Source organism: Ursus americanus, chromosome 22 (assembly GCF_024610735.1).
Source record: "Ursus americanus isolate L20-20 chromosome 22, mUrsAme1.1.p, whole genome shotgun sequence".
Lineage (NCBI taxonomy): Eukaryota > Metazoa > Chordata > Mammalia > Carnivora > Ursidae > Ursus > Ursus americanus.
The window spans coordinates 21,818,421-21,833,008 of record NC_142148.1 but is presented as its reverse complement, the minus strand read 5'-3'; the positions used below and the strand labels follow the sequence as shown (position 1 = coordinate 21,833,008).

Here is a 14,588-nt window from a genome sequence, read left to right as displayed (position 1 = left end):
TGGGGTCAGGGTTTTGCTGGCAGTGTTCAGCCCCAGGCTCTTGGCTGTGGTCCCCAGTTTAGGGCTATTAGGTCACCCATAAAGCCCCTGTCCTGATCAATACTTCATTCATTCACTCATTCACTCACTCATTCATTCATCCTGCTTAGGCTGCGGGGGCAGGAGTAGTGGGGCACAGAGATGAAGGCCCCAGACCATGCCTGGGCTCCTTCACATCCCTAGGTCCCAGCAGCAGCACACGGTCTGGCACACGCTAGTGCCCAGTAAATGCTTCTTGGAGAACAAACAAATCCAAGGTTCCAAAAAGGGAAAAGGGAGGAAGATAGAGGAGTGAGTGACTAAAATATGGGGAGCTGCACCTCCCTAACTTGACTAGGGATGCTCCCCTCAACCACCCACCCCACCCACTGTCCAAGGAAGGCTGTCTCCTAACTGTGCTCCCTCTTGAGGCCAGCTCCTCTCCGTCTCAGGGGTCGCTCCATCCCCACCATGGCCTCAACCTGGAAGGCAACGCTCTCCTTCCCCAAGCAGTCATGATCTGTGTGGATTCCTGGGTCCTCCTGGGTTCATAAATGATTCTATTGATTTCATCCCTTCTATGAATCCCCAGGCTCCTTCCACACTATTCTCCACAGGCTCTCCTTCCCCATTTGTCCCCCACCGCCAAGGGCTGCTAGGTCAAGAAAGCCCAACCCCAGGCAGCTTTCAGGATTCCAGTGTGAACAAAAGAGCCTTAATTTCAGATCCCACAGAGCCCTGTGCCCCCCGCAGAGGCCCACAGAAGCAAAGAGCATGGTACCCTGAGGGCAGGAGTTTGGTGGCCTCCGCCTCTCCCTTCCGCTCTGAGCCTCAGTGGTCCTGAGTGCTCTCACCTCTCATGGGTGACTTATAGAATCAGCTGTCACTTTCTTTTTTTTTTTTTTTTTTAAGATTTTATTTATTTATTTGACAGAGAGACAGCCAGTGAGAGAGGGAACACAGCAGGGTGACTGTGAGAGGAAGAAGCAGGCTCCTAGCCGAGGAGCCTGATGCGGGGCTCGATCCCAGAACACTGGGATCACGCCCTGAGCCAAAGGCAGACGCTTAACGACTGCGCCACCCAGGTGCCCCAGCTGTCATTTTCTGACACCATGTGCCTTTCATGCCCTCGGGAAGGGCTTTATTATTCCCATAAAGGAAAGCTCACTTGCCCAAGGTCACACAGCTAGGAAGCTACAGAACCAAGGTTTGAAATCAGGTGGGTCAACTCTAGAGTCCTGCTCTCCACCTGACTCTGTTGTTGGCCCGGAGCTTGAAGACATGATGTTAATATCAGTGCTGAAAGTATTAATAAGCCCAGCAGTGGGTTCACGGTGTCACATGCTCACAGGGCCCCACCTGCTTGTCTCATGTCACCCTCTTGCGATCCTCCCAACTACTCCCAGGGTAGGGGGGCTGAGACACTACGGGAGGTGAAGCAGCTGCAGCTTCCGGACACCGGGGCAAATCCCCACAGCACAAACAATGCGCTCAGCCATGAGGTCACTGTTTACAGCGCAGAGGCCTGGCTCCTGCCAAATGCAACCCACAGCCTCCAGGCCACGGCCCCCCTGCTCATCGGGCCTCTCAGCTCGTGGGCGTCCCTGTCACTGTCACTCTGAATCCTCAGGGAGGGGGAAAGGGAGGTGGGGCCTGGGAGTCTGCACTGTGGATAAGCCCTCCAGGGGATTCTTATCCACACAGACCAGCTGAGATTCTGGCCTCCCCTTCCCTGCCCTTGGCTCTTACCCCGGCCACTTGCCCTACTACTGCCTTCTAGGCTCTTCTCCTGAACAGTAACACTGCAACCAACATTTGCTCCTTTGCCAGGTGAACATCCCGCGCCAGATTTTGTGATCAGCACTTTCTTTACTGGAGCCATCTCGTTTTATCCTCGCAAAAATCTCTATAGGTAGAATCTAGTTTTATCTCCATTTTCCACAAGGGGAAACTGAGGCTCAGAGATGTGAAGGAGCTTTCCGAAGGCCACACACTAAGCAAGTGGGAGAGCAGGCCTTTGCCCCACCGCCACCCTGCCCTCCTCATGCTGGGCAGTGTTCCCACTGAGGCTCTGTGGGGCTGCAGGCTGTGAGGACCACAGGCAGTGAGAGAGCCTGGGGGAGAGAGACAGCAAGGTGTTATTCATGGCACCCTCACCAATAACCTACCTGCTGGACAAAACCACTGGAACTTCAAAAGCCCCATAGATTCAGCTGTTTTCAGCCCCATATTTAACAGAAGGGGAAACCGAGGCCCCCAAGGGCTGGGCCAATGCCAGTCCCAGCGTGGGCCAAGGAGTTTGCAGAGCAAGTCTGAGAGTCCCCAGGGATACCCTGCTCTGGGGTCCCCTCCCCAGCTGTGCCCACCAAGCCCTCCCAGGAGATACCACTATTCTGAGAAGTCCCAAAGTGACTGAGAACAAGGCTAGCACGTGGGGCGGAGTGTGGTGGCCGGAGGCATCCAGCCGGGGCTGCAGGGATGAGCTCAGCGCTCCAGCTGCAGGGGAGGGGAGGAGAGGGAGAGAAGGGGGCAAGGTGGATGCTGATTGGCCAGTTCAAATCCCAACAGAAGGGGTGGCCTCCCAGCGCCGGAGCCCAGAGACCCCCTCCCACACGCACACCAGCTGCTCTGTGCTCCTCCCACGGAGGCAGGCACGGGCAAGTTGGCCCGTCCTCCTCCCTTCCTCCCTCATCTCTCCAAGGCTGACTCTTTAGTGTCCTGGCCCCAAATCCCCAACCACCCAGGCCCCAACTCTGCTTCGCCTGAGCTTCCCCAGCTCTTCCTCACCCCACGCCCGGTCCATCCAGGGCCTGGAGTTTGAGTATCTGTGGAAGCACTTATCCTGGGCGCTGTCAGCTTTGGCCTGGGAGGCACACCCTTTCTGAGCTCAGTTTTCTCACCTGCACAGCAGACCTGTAATCCCACTACACACCCGCAAAGACAATGTGGCCAGCTGGCGCTCACGGTTTCCAGGACCCTTACAGAGAGTGCGCTCTCCCCCCAGCATTCCTCCTCTCCACTCCCAGCTCAGGCCCCCTTCTCCCTCAGGCCTAGGTTCAGAAGTCACTCCAGCAGGAAGAACCCCCAAGGCCCTGAGGCTGTACCCCCACCCCCTGCTCCTACAGCCCTCTGCTCACACTGGGCTGAGTTCTGAGAGCCGGGGGCTGGGCACACAGACAGGCAGGCCCCTCCTGCCAGCCTCCAGCCCATCAGCAGGGAGGGGAGGTCAGGCACCAGAGGCTGGTAAGACTGCACTGTACCCACTACACACTGAGTGTCATGTGACCTTGGACAGGTACTTCCTTTCTGTGAGCCTCACTTTCCTCATCCAGAAAATGGGACTAATCATAACAGCTAACATTTTTGAGGGTTTACATTGACATCTTACCTGTATTATCTCTCCTAACCCTCATTAGAACCCTGTGAGGCAGGGGCTGCTGTGATACCCATTTTACAGATGAGGAAACTGAAACTTAGGTGACTTGGCTCAAAATCCCAAAATTAGGGCACTTTGGAGTCCAGATTTAAACCAGCCCTATCCAACTCCAGGCCTTCCTCACTACTGTCATTAGCACAACAAAGAAACCTCCATAGGGTGCCTGGGTGGCTCAGCCCCCTTAAGCCTCCTACTCTTGATCTCAGCTCAGCTCTTGAGCTCAGGGTTGTGAGTTCAAGCCCTGCACTGGGCTCCACACTGGGCATGGAGCCTACTTAAAAATAAAATAAAACAAAATAAAACAAAATAAAATAAAACAAAATAAAATAAAATAAAATAAAATAAAATAAAATAAAATAAAATAAAATAAAATAAAATTTTTTTTAAAACCCAAAGAAACCTCCCCCAGATGGTGCAGGGACAACTCAGAGCCCAGCATGTGGCTGATACTCGGAGTGGCTGCTGTGAGTAGGATTCGTATTTATGATAGTCCTTTGGAGCACCCCTTCAGTTCACCAGGGATCCCCACTTTACAGATGAGGAAGCTGAGGCCCAGAGAGGTGGGGAACTTGCTCAAGGACACACAAGGAGTGAGCTGAGCTGGGCTCCGCTGGGGCTTGGGGGGAGGCTTGGAGCTTACCTTGACGTCCTGCTCCAGCCCACGGATGAGCTCCCCATCCACCTGGCCGGTCTGCGCGGCTCGGAGGCTGCGGCGCTCGGCCTTACGCAGCCGGTACTGCAGGATGCGGCACGTCTTGCTGGCCTGGTCCAGCTGCTGTCGCAGCTCCTGCAGCTGGTACACATCCTCCTCCATGTAGACATCCCGCATCTCCAGCATCTCGGCCCGCAGCTCTTCGATCTCATCCTGCAGGGGGAAGGGGCGGTCGGGTCACCACGGGGCCCTGTGGCAGCAGTCTGTGGGTCTGAATGCCGGCCACACCCCATGCTCTGCTAGGCCCGTCGGGGGCCCCCCAAAGATGCCCGTGTCCTCGTTCTCAGAACCTGTGAATATGTTGCCTTCCACGGCAAAAGGGACTTTGCAAACGAGATGAAGTTAAGGATCTTGAGATCGGGAGATTTTCCTGTATTCTATCTGGAAAGCCCGATGTAATCACATGGGTTCTTATGAGAGGGAGGCAAGGGGATCAAAGTAGGAGGTGACGTGACACAGCAGAGGTCAGAGGGACATGCCCTGAAGATGGAGGAAGGGCCATGAAGCAGGGAATACAGGCCGCTTCTAGAAGCTGGAAAAGGGAACAGATCCTTCCCCAGAGCCCTGCCGTGTGGCCTCGCCAACGTAGCCCTGCCAACACCTCGATTTTCAGGCTTCTAACCTCCAGGACGGTAAGATAATAATCTGGAATTGTTCTAAGCCACTCAAGTTGTGGTAATTTGTTGCAGCAGCAATAGGAACCTAACTGCTCTGGGGAAGCAGGACAGGCTCATTCAACAAGCACTTACGGGCACTATCTATGTGCCAGGCCCCGTGCCAAGCACGGGGGTGGGAAGGGACAGCGCCGACCAAGACTAATGGGGCCCTTCTGTATCTTCTGCACGGAGCCCCACCGGGGAGACACGCAATAAACCAAATAAAATAATCCTAATAAAATAATCCAAATAAATGGCAAGAAACAAAAAAAAACCCACAGCAAGGTAACACACTAGAGCACTGGGGAAAGGCGTGTTCGAGGACATGGTCAAGGTGGCCATCTTCAAAGAAGGGACATCTGAACTGAGGGAATAAGGAACAGCTTTGCAGATAGCCAGCCAGCCAGGGAGAGATGACTCTAGGCAAAGGGTCCAGTGTGTGCAAAGGCTCAGAGGCAGGAAAGAGCCCAGTGTGTTAGAATACAGCAAGGTGGCCAGGGCAGCTAGAGGAGGGTGAGCTGAGGCCGGGGAGATGGACAGGGGTTGGTCTTCTAGGGCCTTGAAGGGCCCAGCAAAAAGTTTGCGTTTGGGTTTTAAGTGGAGGGTGTTGGGAGATGACCTCACTTCCTCAGGGCAGCTCCTGACCACCTCTGTCACCAGCTCCCAGAGGTCCCTCACTTCCCCTTTGTCACCATGAGCACATCTGAATTCTCTAAGAGTTTGTCTCCCTTCTGGGAGTGTGAGTGTCTGGGGCACTGCCCCACGTCTACCCTGATCCCTGCTGTACCCCCACACCCAGCATGGGCCTAGCACCCCACAAGCTCCCAACAAACATTAACTGAATGAGTACACACATGTGCAGTTAGATAAACAACCACAAAAAAAGACATACCGATCTGAAACAACCATTAGACAGAGTGTAAGGGGGTAAGTGAGGGAACCCAGTAGGAGAAATGGATAATTATTATGTCTAATAACAAAGTGAAAACTGTCACAAATAGAAATTTATCTACTCTTAGTAAGACTGAATGAAGTAAGTAAGATGGTACATTAAAAAGAGAAACTGAGTCACAGGGGAGGAATGATCTGCCAGAGACATCCCTAAGAAGCCCGAGAAAGCACCCAAGGGTGGTGCTGATGGGGGCAGGGAGGTGGGTCCAAGAAGCAGAAAAACAACTCTGCAGGCCCTGGACAGGGGCCACAATCCAGAGAGTGTGTTCACCAGGCCTCTGCGCCTTCCTTTCCCCAAAGAAAATGGGTGGCTCCCTCTGGGGGCATGGCCTGAGCTTGTCTAGTCCCCTCTGGAGACTGGGTGGGTCGGTTTAATTCAGGAGCAGGGTTAGGAAGCAGGCCTGTTCTTAGTGTGAGAGCTCATCCATCTGTCTGACTCTTGCAGACCATTCTCACATGGTCCTGAAGTCAGGAGAGGAAGACGGAGGGGATAGGGATCTGCTTCTCCCAATGACATACTGTCCCATTCCCACCATCAACCCAAGGACTTCATCCCCACTTGCCACCACGGCCATTCCCCTAGGAATGGCTTCAGCAGCATCCCCCAAAGTGGATGATTCTGCCTACCCCAGCTGCAGAGGAAGGGTCACCTCACCAGGACCCATCTCCACCTCCACCCCAATACACACAGACACTCCTGCCACCATGCCAAGTAGACAGAACTAAAAGTGGAAAAAGAGGAAGTGGGACAGTCAATGATCACACCAGTCAAAAGAAATGAGGAAGTGAGGGGTCCACATGCCACTTCAGCTGGTGGATTAAGGAAGCATAAAGGAAACGGCACTCAGGAAGTACGGGCCAGTCAGCTAAACCCAAAGTAAGCCAGCCTCCAGATGAGCCTGTGTTCAAATCCCCATCCTGCTATTTCCCAACATCTCACTTATTCTCACTGCAGTCACGCTGACAGTGATGGGGAGGATGTGGAGGTCTGAGTGGACCTGAAGCTCAGGATGAACCAAGGGGAAGGGCAGAGAACATTAAAGCTCATAATGTTGGGCTACATTAATAGAAGTATGACATTTAAGTCATGGGAGATGACATCGCTCAATATAGGACCACATCCAGAGCACTGGAGTCAATCTGGGGGGACCATTTATTTTGTTAACTTTTAAATAACTGATTTTTTCTATTTATAAAAGTCAACCATGATCATAGAGACAGTTTTGAAAGTACAGAAACCTAAATCACTCATAATTCTTCCCCCTGGTCCTAAGTCACACTGGCTCTGGAAGTGTGGTCCCTTGACCAGCAACATATAACCATCACTGGGGAACTTGTCAGAAATTCTCATGCCTCGGGGCGCCTGGGTGGCTCAGTCCTTAAGCATCTGCCCAGCTCAGGGCGTGATCCCAGTGTTCTGGGATCGAGCTCCGCATCAGGCTCCTCCAATGGGAGCCTGCTTCTTCCTCTCCCACTCCCCCTGCTTGTGTTCCCTCCCTCACTGGCTGTCTCTATCTCTGTCAAATAAATAAATAAAATCTTAAAAAAAAAAAAAAAAGAAAAGAAATTCTCATGCCTCAACCGAGACCCGCTGAATCAGAAACTCTGGGAGGCGGCCCCCCACGTGACTCTAAGGCAGGGGGTTTCCTTCCAGTCTTTTTCCTAAAAGGGCAAGAGCCATCTGTGGCAGCAGCACAAGACCAGGGCCTGCCCCAGAGCAGAGACTCAATAAGCATCTATTGAATAAATGAATGAATCCATGATCTTTCTCACAGGAGCAGCTGGCTCCCCACGGCCTGCCCTGGACCACAGTCAGTTTCTGAAAATGCAGGATGTTGCATTCACGCCAGCTCCATCTCCCCATGGGGCTAAGGAGGGGGGCCCAGGCCCATGGGGGCTTGTCCCAGCTGCAGGCAGAATGCGGGTCAGCCCCTCCTGGCACGGCCCATGCAGGAGGGCGAGTCCACAAAGGCAAGCTTGTGGCCCTCACGGGCGGGTCAGCTGGGACTCGGGCAGCAGGAGCTGGTGAATGCAGGACTCAGGCAGGGCCTGAGGTGGGGCCAGGGAAAGGGGTGCTAGGCCGTTGGGAGGGGACCCAGGGGGATAGGACCCTGTTTCACTCCAGAGGTACTTAGACCTCACTGAGCCTCTGAACCTCTCAGGGCTTCTCAGTACTCCAGTCCTAGCCCCCCCCCCCCCCAGCCCCAAAAGCCCTCTGGTGACAGTCTGACCCAATGGACAGAGCTGGAAGAGAGGGAGGGGAGCTCAGCCTTTTCAGCTCCTTCACAGACAACTCAGGGGCCTTGCTGCTCCTCCCCTCCCTCCCAGACCCCCCAACCCTGTGCAAGTGGGAGGGAAGGGACAAACTCCACTGGACTCTGCAGGCCCAATGGCTACACAGCCAGGTTGTTGGAGACCCCTCAACACCAGTAGGGGAACCCCAAACCTCACTCTCCCCTGCAGACAGGAAAAGGCCAGCATTGCCCACCTCAGAGCCTAGGGGCCCTGATTCTCAACCCCACAGTCAGAAAGGCCAGCCTAAATAAGCTGGGAAAGGTACTCAGACCAGGCACGGCCTGCCAGCCCCTCGACAGCCCCCCATGCCCTCTGGCCACTCCTTCAAGCTGATCGTCTCTTCCCCTTGAAGCTGACCCTGATTATTTAACATGGACTGAGAAGGGGGGTGCGGGAAGGGATATGGGGCACTCTGCCTACTGCCAGAGTAGTCTTTATTGAAAATATTTATTTTGCTCTGATTACAGAGGTCATTCTTGTTTATTAGAGATAACTTGGAAAAAAAAAAAAAAAAGCAGGTCACTTTCTGTCTCCTCCACTATTTCCTGCGGGCTTCTGCAACAGGTCCAGCCCCTTACCCCGGAATCCAAACTGTCCCTGGTCTCTTCCCTGTTTCTGCCCCCCACCTCCCCCCCTGCCCCCACCCCTGCATCCTCTGGCCCCCACATCCAGATATGTCAGGCCTAGAAAAAAGCTACCACCTCAGGGCACCTGGCTGGCTCAGTGAGCAGAGCATGCGACTCGATCTCGGGGTTGTGAGTTTGAGCCCCACGTTGGGTGTAAAGGTTAAAGATATAATCTTAGGGGGGAAAAAAAAAGCTACCACCTATCAGGAGGCTCAAAAATGACCAGGCCCCAGTCCAAGCACATACATGCTCAATAATCTCTTTTCTTTTCTTTTTTTAAAATTTAAATTACATTAATTAACATATAATGTATTATTGGTTTCAGAGGTAGAGGTCAATGATCCATCCATCTGATGTAATACCCAGTCATGCACAATAATCTGATCCTCTTCCCAACCCTGTGAGATAGGTACTGAACATGTCCCCTTCTTGCAGATGAGGAAACTGAGGCTCACAAGTTTCCCAGAGCTGCTCAAGCAAGAGAGTGGTGGAGCTGGAATCCAGCCAGGCCCTTAACCGTGTTCTACTCCCAGGTTGGCTTGGGCTAGTCCCTCTGCTGGAATGGCCTTTGCCAGCTAACTCCTAATTTATGTCTTCCTTCCAGAGCATTCCCTCCTCCCCAAACCACACTCTCTGAACTCCGTTCTGCTCTGTGCTAACGACAAGTTCAGGTTGCATTTGCCTATTTTCAAGTCTGTCTTCCCCAAGAGCTGGGAGAAGGGCAGGCGCCAGGTCAGACTCATGTCTGGTCCCCGGCACTGCCCAGGACTGGCACTTGTCACTGTCTACAGGTGGATGAATGACCGGAAGGATGGGCGTGGCTTCTGCCTCTTCCAGTCTCTCCCCCACAGACCAGGGTGGGCAGGTTCTCCAGATCCCAGCCCCAGGCCAGCCGCAGAGAGTCAGGGAGAGCCTGGACAGGGTCCCTCTACCCAAGGAACTCCTGCTTACCCACCCACTCTCTGCCACAAAGTACATCTCTGTCCATCCCCCCTACACAACCTCCCTACAATCCTTGAGGTCAGCCTGCGGGAAGCAGCCTCTCAGAGGGAGACCCGCTCTCTGAAATGGATTAGTTCCCAGGAATCCTGGGGGAATTGGCCAGGAAGAGTCTCTCAGTCCACTCTGGGCCAGAGGGCCAAACATGAGCTCACACTACCGCTAATAATAGCAAGACCTTGCATGGCAGCACGGGGCTTCACAGTTTACCAAGACTTTCCATCTGAATCATCTCATGGGTCGTCACAGAAAACCCCATGGACAGACAGGACAGAAATCACCACCTCTGTTCTAGAGATGAAGAACTGGAGAGGAGCACAGGAAGGTGGGTCATGCCCAAAGTCACACAGAGAGACCTCCAAGCAGGACTCAGGTTACAGACTTCAGACTCTTTGTGTCTGCACCAGAATGGAGGGAGCCCATGAACTTGGATGGGAAGGAGAAAAGAAAAAAAAAAAAAAGCATATCTTTATTTTCATCAACCTCTATCTAAGAATTAATATTTCCTTCCATCCTGGACAAGTCACAGGTGTATCAGCAGTACCCTTGAATTTGGCACTAAGAGAAACCACAGATATTTCCACACCATGTAACAGGTGCAGAAATGTCAACATGGTGTTTACTCATCAGTACTTTGAAATTATACTAGTCACCAGATCTGATGAGTTAATAAACACATATATTACCATATTATAATTGAGAAATATGGTTTGATAGCTATATTTCAATATGTTTGGTTTCCTCTGTGTTTGAAACATTTAAAAACATTATTCTGACAATTATGCTCAGCAGAGAGCGTCCACGGCACAAAGTAAGAGGGAGCCTGTGTTCCTTCTGCAGCTGCCCCCTCTGTGGGGTCTGGGTCGACCCTCTCTCTTCTCCATCGGGGCACAAGGAGTGGAAGCAGAGCTCCACTTTCAAGCCACATTTTAAATGTTGCAGGAAAGAATGCTTTCCGCAAGAAACCCACTCACATATAAGATGATGAATCTTTGTACAGTGAGGACAGAAGCAGGGAGTTTAGGTTTGGGGTCCACTGGAACACTTGCACGTGACAATGACTCCGGATGCTTGGGTCTGATGGAATTGGTCTGGAGGAGTAGATGGCGAGAAGGTCTCCTGACTTGCCAGACTGGAGATGAAAGTGACCAAACTCAAGGCCCCTCTGCAGAGACATGGCAAGCGGCAATGGGTGGTGTGAACCCAGCAACAGCTGCCTCCCCTGAGAGCAGGGAGGGAACCAGGTGCACAGAAGGTTCCTAAAGGCAGGAGGAAGTCACCTCTTTTTTTAAAGATTGATTGATTGATTGATTTGACAGAGATAGAGACAGCCAGCGAGAGAGGGAACACAAGCAGGGGGAGTAGGAGAGGAAGAAGCAGGCTCATAGCAGAGGAGCCTGATGTGGGGCTCGATCCCAGAACGCCGGGATCACGCCCTGAGCCGAAGGCAGACGCTTAACTGCTGTGCCACCCAGGCGCAGGAGGAGGTCACCTCTTACCATCCACCAAGGAAGAAACTATAACAGAGCAGAGGTCCCCCAGCTACCTCCCACCCAAGAGAGTCAGCCCCCATAAGGCTAGGGTGGATGATGCCTGTTCATCCAACACCCCCAGAGAGCTCAGAGGTGAGCCCTGCAGACCGCCCTCGTACACCAAGGCTGAGTCCAGTGCAGGGAGCCAGTATCTCAGCCCCACCAGCTCCCATTGGGGCTCTGTCCTGCCTGGGCCTCCTTCCGCTATGTATGTCTCCCACCTCCTCACCCCACCACGTCAAATGCCACCTCCACCAAGAAGCCTCCCTGGCTACCCCAGAGCATAGCCTTTTTGTATGAACAATTACTGAGTCTCTATAACGAGCCAGATTCATCACTAAATCATTGAATTTAACCCACAGGATGGTCAGTTTTCTCCCCACTAATTTGTTCTCCACTTAGTATATGGAGTGTTTTTGTTTTTTTAACCATTTTACTCCCCTGTTTAAAATTCTCCAATGATCACCAAAATCTGGAAACAACCCAAACGTCCCTCAGCTGGTGGACGGAGACACGGGGGCACATCCACGTGAGGGAATACTACCCAGCAACAAAAAGGAATCAACTGCCGAGACCCCCAACACCGTGGCCCAGGTGTAAACGCATTCTGCCATGTAAAGGAAGCCAGACTCAGCAGGCCACTGGAGGATTCCCTTTATATGACATTCTGGAAAAAGCAAGACTATAGAGACAGAAGACAGATCAGCGGTTGTCAGAAGCCAGGGAAGGAGGAACTGACTAGAAAGGGGCCCAGGAGGAGTTTTGGGGGGCAGATGGGACCGTTTCACATCTCGACCGTGGTGGTGGTTAGAGAATTGTATGCCTCTGCCCGAACTCACTTTACGGTATGTAAATCATCTGACCTAACAGCAAGACAGAATCCTGACCCCTGCCCACCTCCCCATCTTCGTCTCCCCGTATTGGCTGCTCTCCCAGAAATCACTTCGCCTGTCCCACTACTAAGCCTCTGCCCCTGCCGGACCCTCTGCCTGGACGTCCCTCCCCGCATCTCTGCACTCCTGGCTCCCCTCATGCTCGAAGCCTTCACGTAAATGCTTCCTCTTCAGAGAAGACTTCCAGACCCCTCTAGGCCCACTGTGTCAGTCTCAAACCCGTTTCTTTCACAGGACATGTCACAGGCTTATCTGTGATGTCAATTATCTTACTTATTGATCTGTTTGCTTATGGAATGTCGGTCTCTACCACTAAGATGTCAGCTTCAGGAGGAGAGAGCCTAGCCCAGTGCCTGGCACACAAAGGATCAGCTCAATAAAGAGTTGCCCAATTAATAAAGGGGTCCTAAGATGGGAAGACTCCCATCCTGTTCCATTCCCCTGCAGAAAATCACCTCTAATCCGTGCTGCTGTGTTTAAATCTAATTCTGTGATTCTGTGAAGCTAATGCCCATGGAGGCCTGGGAGCCTAGTGGTGGGCCTCAAATCCTGGCCTATCAACTCCCAGGTTGCATTCCCAAATATGTCACCTCCTCCCCAGGTTCCAGGGGCCTGACCTGCTGATAGGCAGACAGACCCAGGAAGAATGATAGAGCTGAGCTGAAGGACCCAAAACTTTCCGTCTGTGGGACAGCAGCCATTCCATGGAGGGACAGGAGCCTTTGCCTGGCCTGCCTTCTCCCACACCGCCCTGGCCACCACGGTCCCTCCCTCAGGCTAACCCCAGGCTGCCTGCCCATCTGCCACCCTGGCTCTGGCCTGGGGCACTCACCCCAGCCCGGAAGGGCTGACCTGCAGGGTGGGCCAACAGTGGCCACAGAGGCGGCATGCCAGCCCCCCGAGAGGCTAGGGCAGCCATCTGCTATTCCTTCTGTCCATCCCCCAGGTCTGTCAAGGCTCCAGATGAGATCATTGGAGTTGGACCCCAAGGAAGGCATAAGGCTCTGCAAAGCTCTACTTCCCTCCCCACTCAAAAGCAAAGACTCCAAGAGCAAGGCAAGGGGTCGGGGGTGGGGCAAAACAGGCAGGGACACTGAGGCCTAGAGAGAGATTAGGGACAATCACATGCCCCCCCCCCCCGAAGATCCAGAGTCAAGCAGAGAGGGACTCTGGGCTCCTGCCTTCCAGCCCAGAGCTCAATCCAGTTTAGCCTCCTTGGGTGAAAGCTGGGCTCTAGTCTGGGGACAGTCAGGGACAAAGGTCCTAGAGGAGGGCCAAGACACCCAGCCAGGTATGGCCATGCCACACAATGCCCTTGCTCCAGCTGGCATCCTGGTCCCAGTGACCCACAAGATCATGAGGGACGACAAGGGTCTTAGACTTGCCCCTCCAACACCAATAAATGGTAACAGGCAAGAGCTCTCTCTCCACGCCAAGCACAGGCCAGGAAGCACCCACTGCCTCATTGTATCCCCAGCCACCTCCAACGACCGGTGAGCAACCAAGGTCAAAAAGGCCAATAGTGTGGCTCAAAGTCACAGGCTAAGTGGCACAGCCAGGATTCAAGTCCAGTTTGAGCTCTTGTAAACCAGACTAGACAGTCTCTATAATGGGACAGCTAATATCTACAAGGGTTTGCCGTGTGCCAGATACCTGACTGAACTCCGCGTGACTGTCCATTATCTCTTGCTCAACAACAGTCCTCCGGAGGCAGGTGCTATTATTTTATGCCCATTTTACCAATAAACAAACAGAGGCTCAAGGAGATGAAGGCTCCACACCCAGTCTGGAGCGTGCCTCCCGAATCTGGCAGAGCTTTGCACATGAGACCGGACGTGTGTGTGTGTGTGTGTGTGTGTGTGTGTGTGTGTGTGTGTGTCTGGGGTGAAAAGACACCCAGAGGGCACTGCCCATCAAGGCCAGCCTGGCTTGCCGCTGGCCCATTCCAGGCCTCCCCCAACAGAACAGGAAGACACCGCAGCCCCCACAGCCTCTGGCGGGGGTGGGGGTGTGGAGCTCACAGAGGGTGTGCCCGACGGTGTCCCTCTCGTCCCTTCTGTGTGAACAGGAAGGAAGACAGCATTTGGACCTGGATGTGTTTAAAACATCTCCCCAACGGCCTCTGGGCTGCAGCCAAATCTCCAAACAGGGAGAGCACAGGGCTCAGAGGTCTCTGGGGAGGGAGAGCGAGGCTGGAGAGGCGAGGGAGCGGCTCCAGCACATCCCAGCATCTCACACCTCAAGCCTCCGCTCCTGCCATCCTCCTGCCTGGCGCCCTGCAAAGAGCACCACCAGACCGCCTGTCCTTCTGCCTCTTGCCATCTCCAGGCTGTGTGACCTCTGCCAAGCCCTTTCACCTCTCTGAGCCTCAGTGTGCACCTGTGTAAAAGGAAGGGGCTAGGTCCCACCCGGGTAAGGCAGAACACATGGGGGAGGGGCTGACACTCAACCTGTAATTACCCAATTAATA

At 53.3% G+C, this 14,588-nt stretch overlaps 1 protein-coding gene across 1 annotated transcript in view; it reads right to left on the bottom strand.

Annotated features, from left to right (window-relative positions):
• The window catches only part of MTCL2 (microtubule crosslinking factor 2), a 67,885-nt gene that overhangs the window by 42,835 nt on the left and 10,462 nt on the right, over positions 1 to 14,588 (bottom strand). Inside the window, exon 2 of the mRNA XM_045804558.2 lies at positions 4,095 to 4,319. Within this exon, the coding sequence (XP_045660514.2) occupies positions 4,095 to 4,319 (225 nt within the window). The remainder of the gene's footprint in view (positions 1 to 4,094; positions 4,320 to 14,588) is intronic.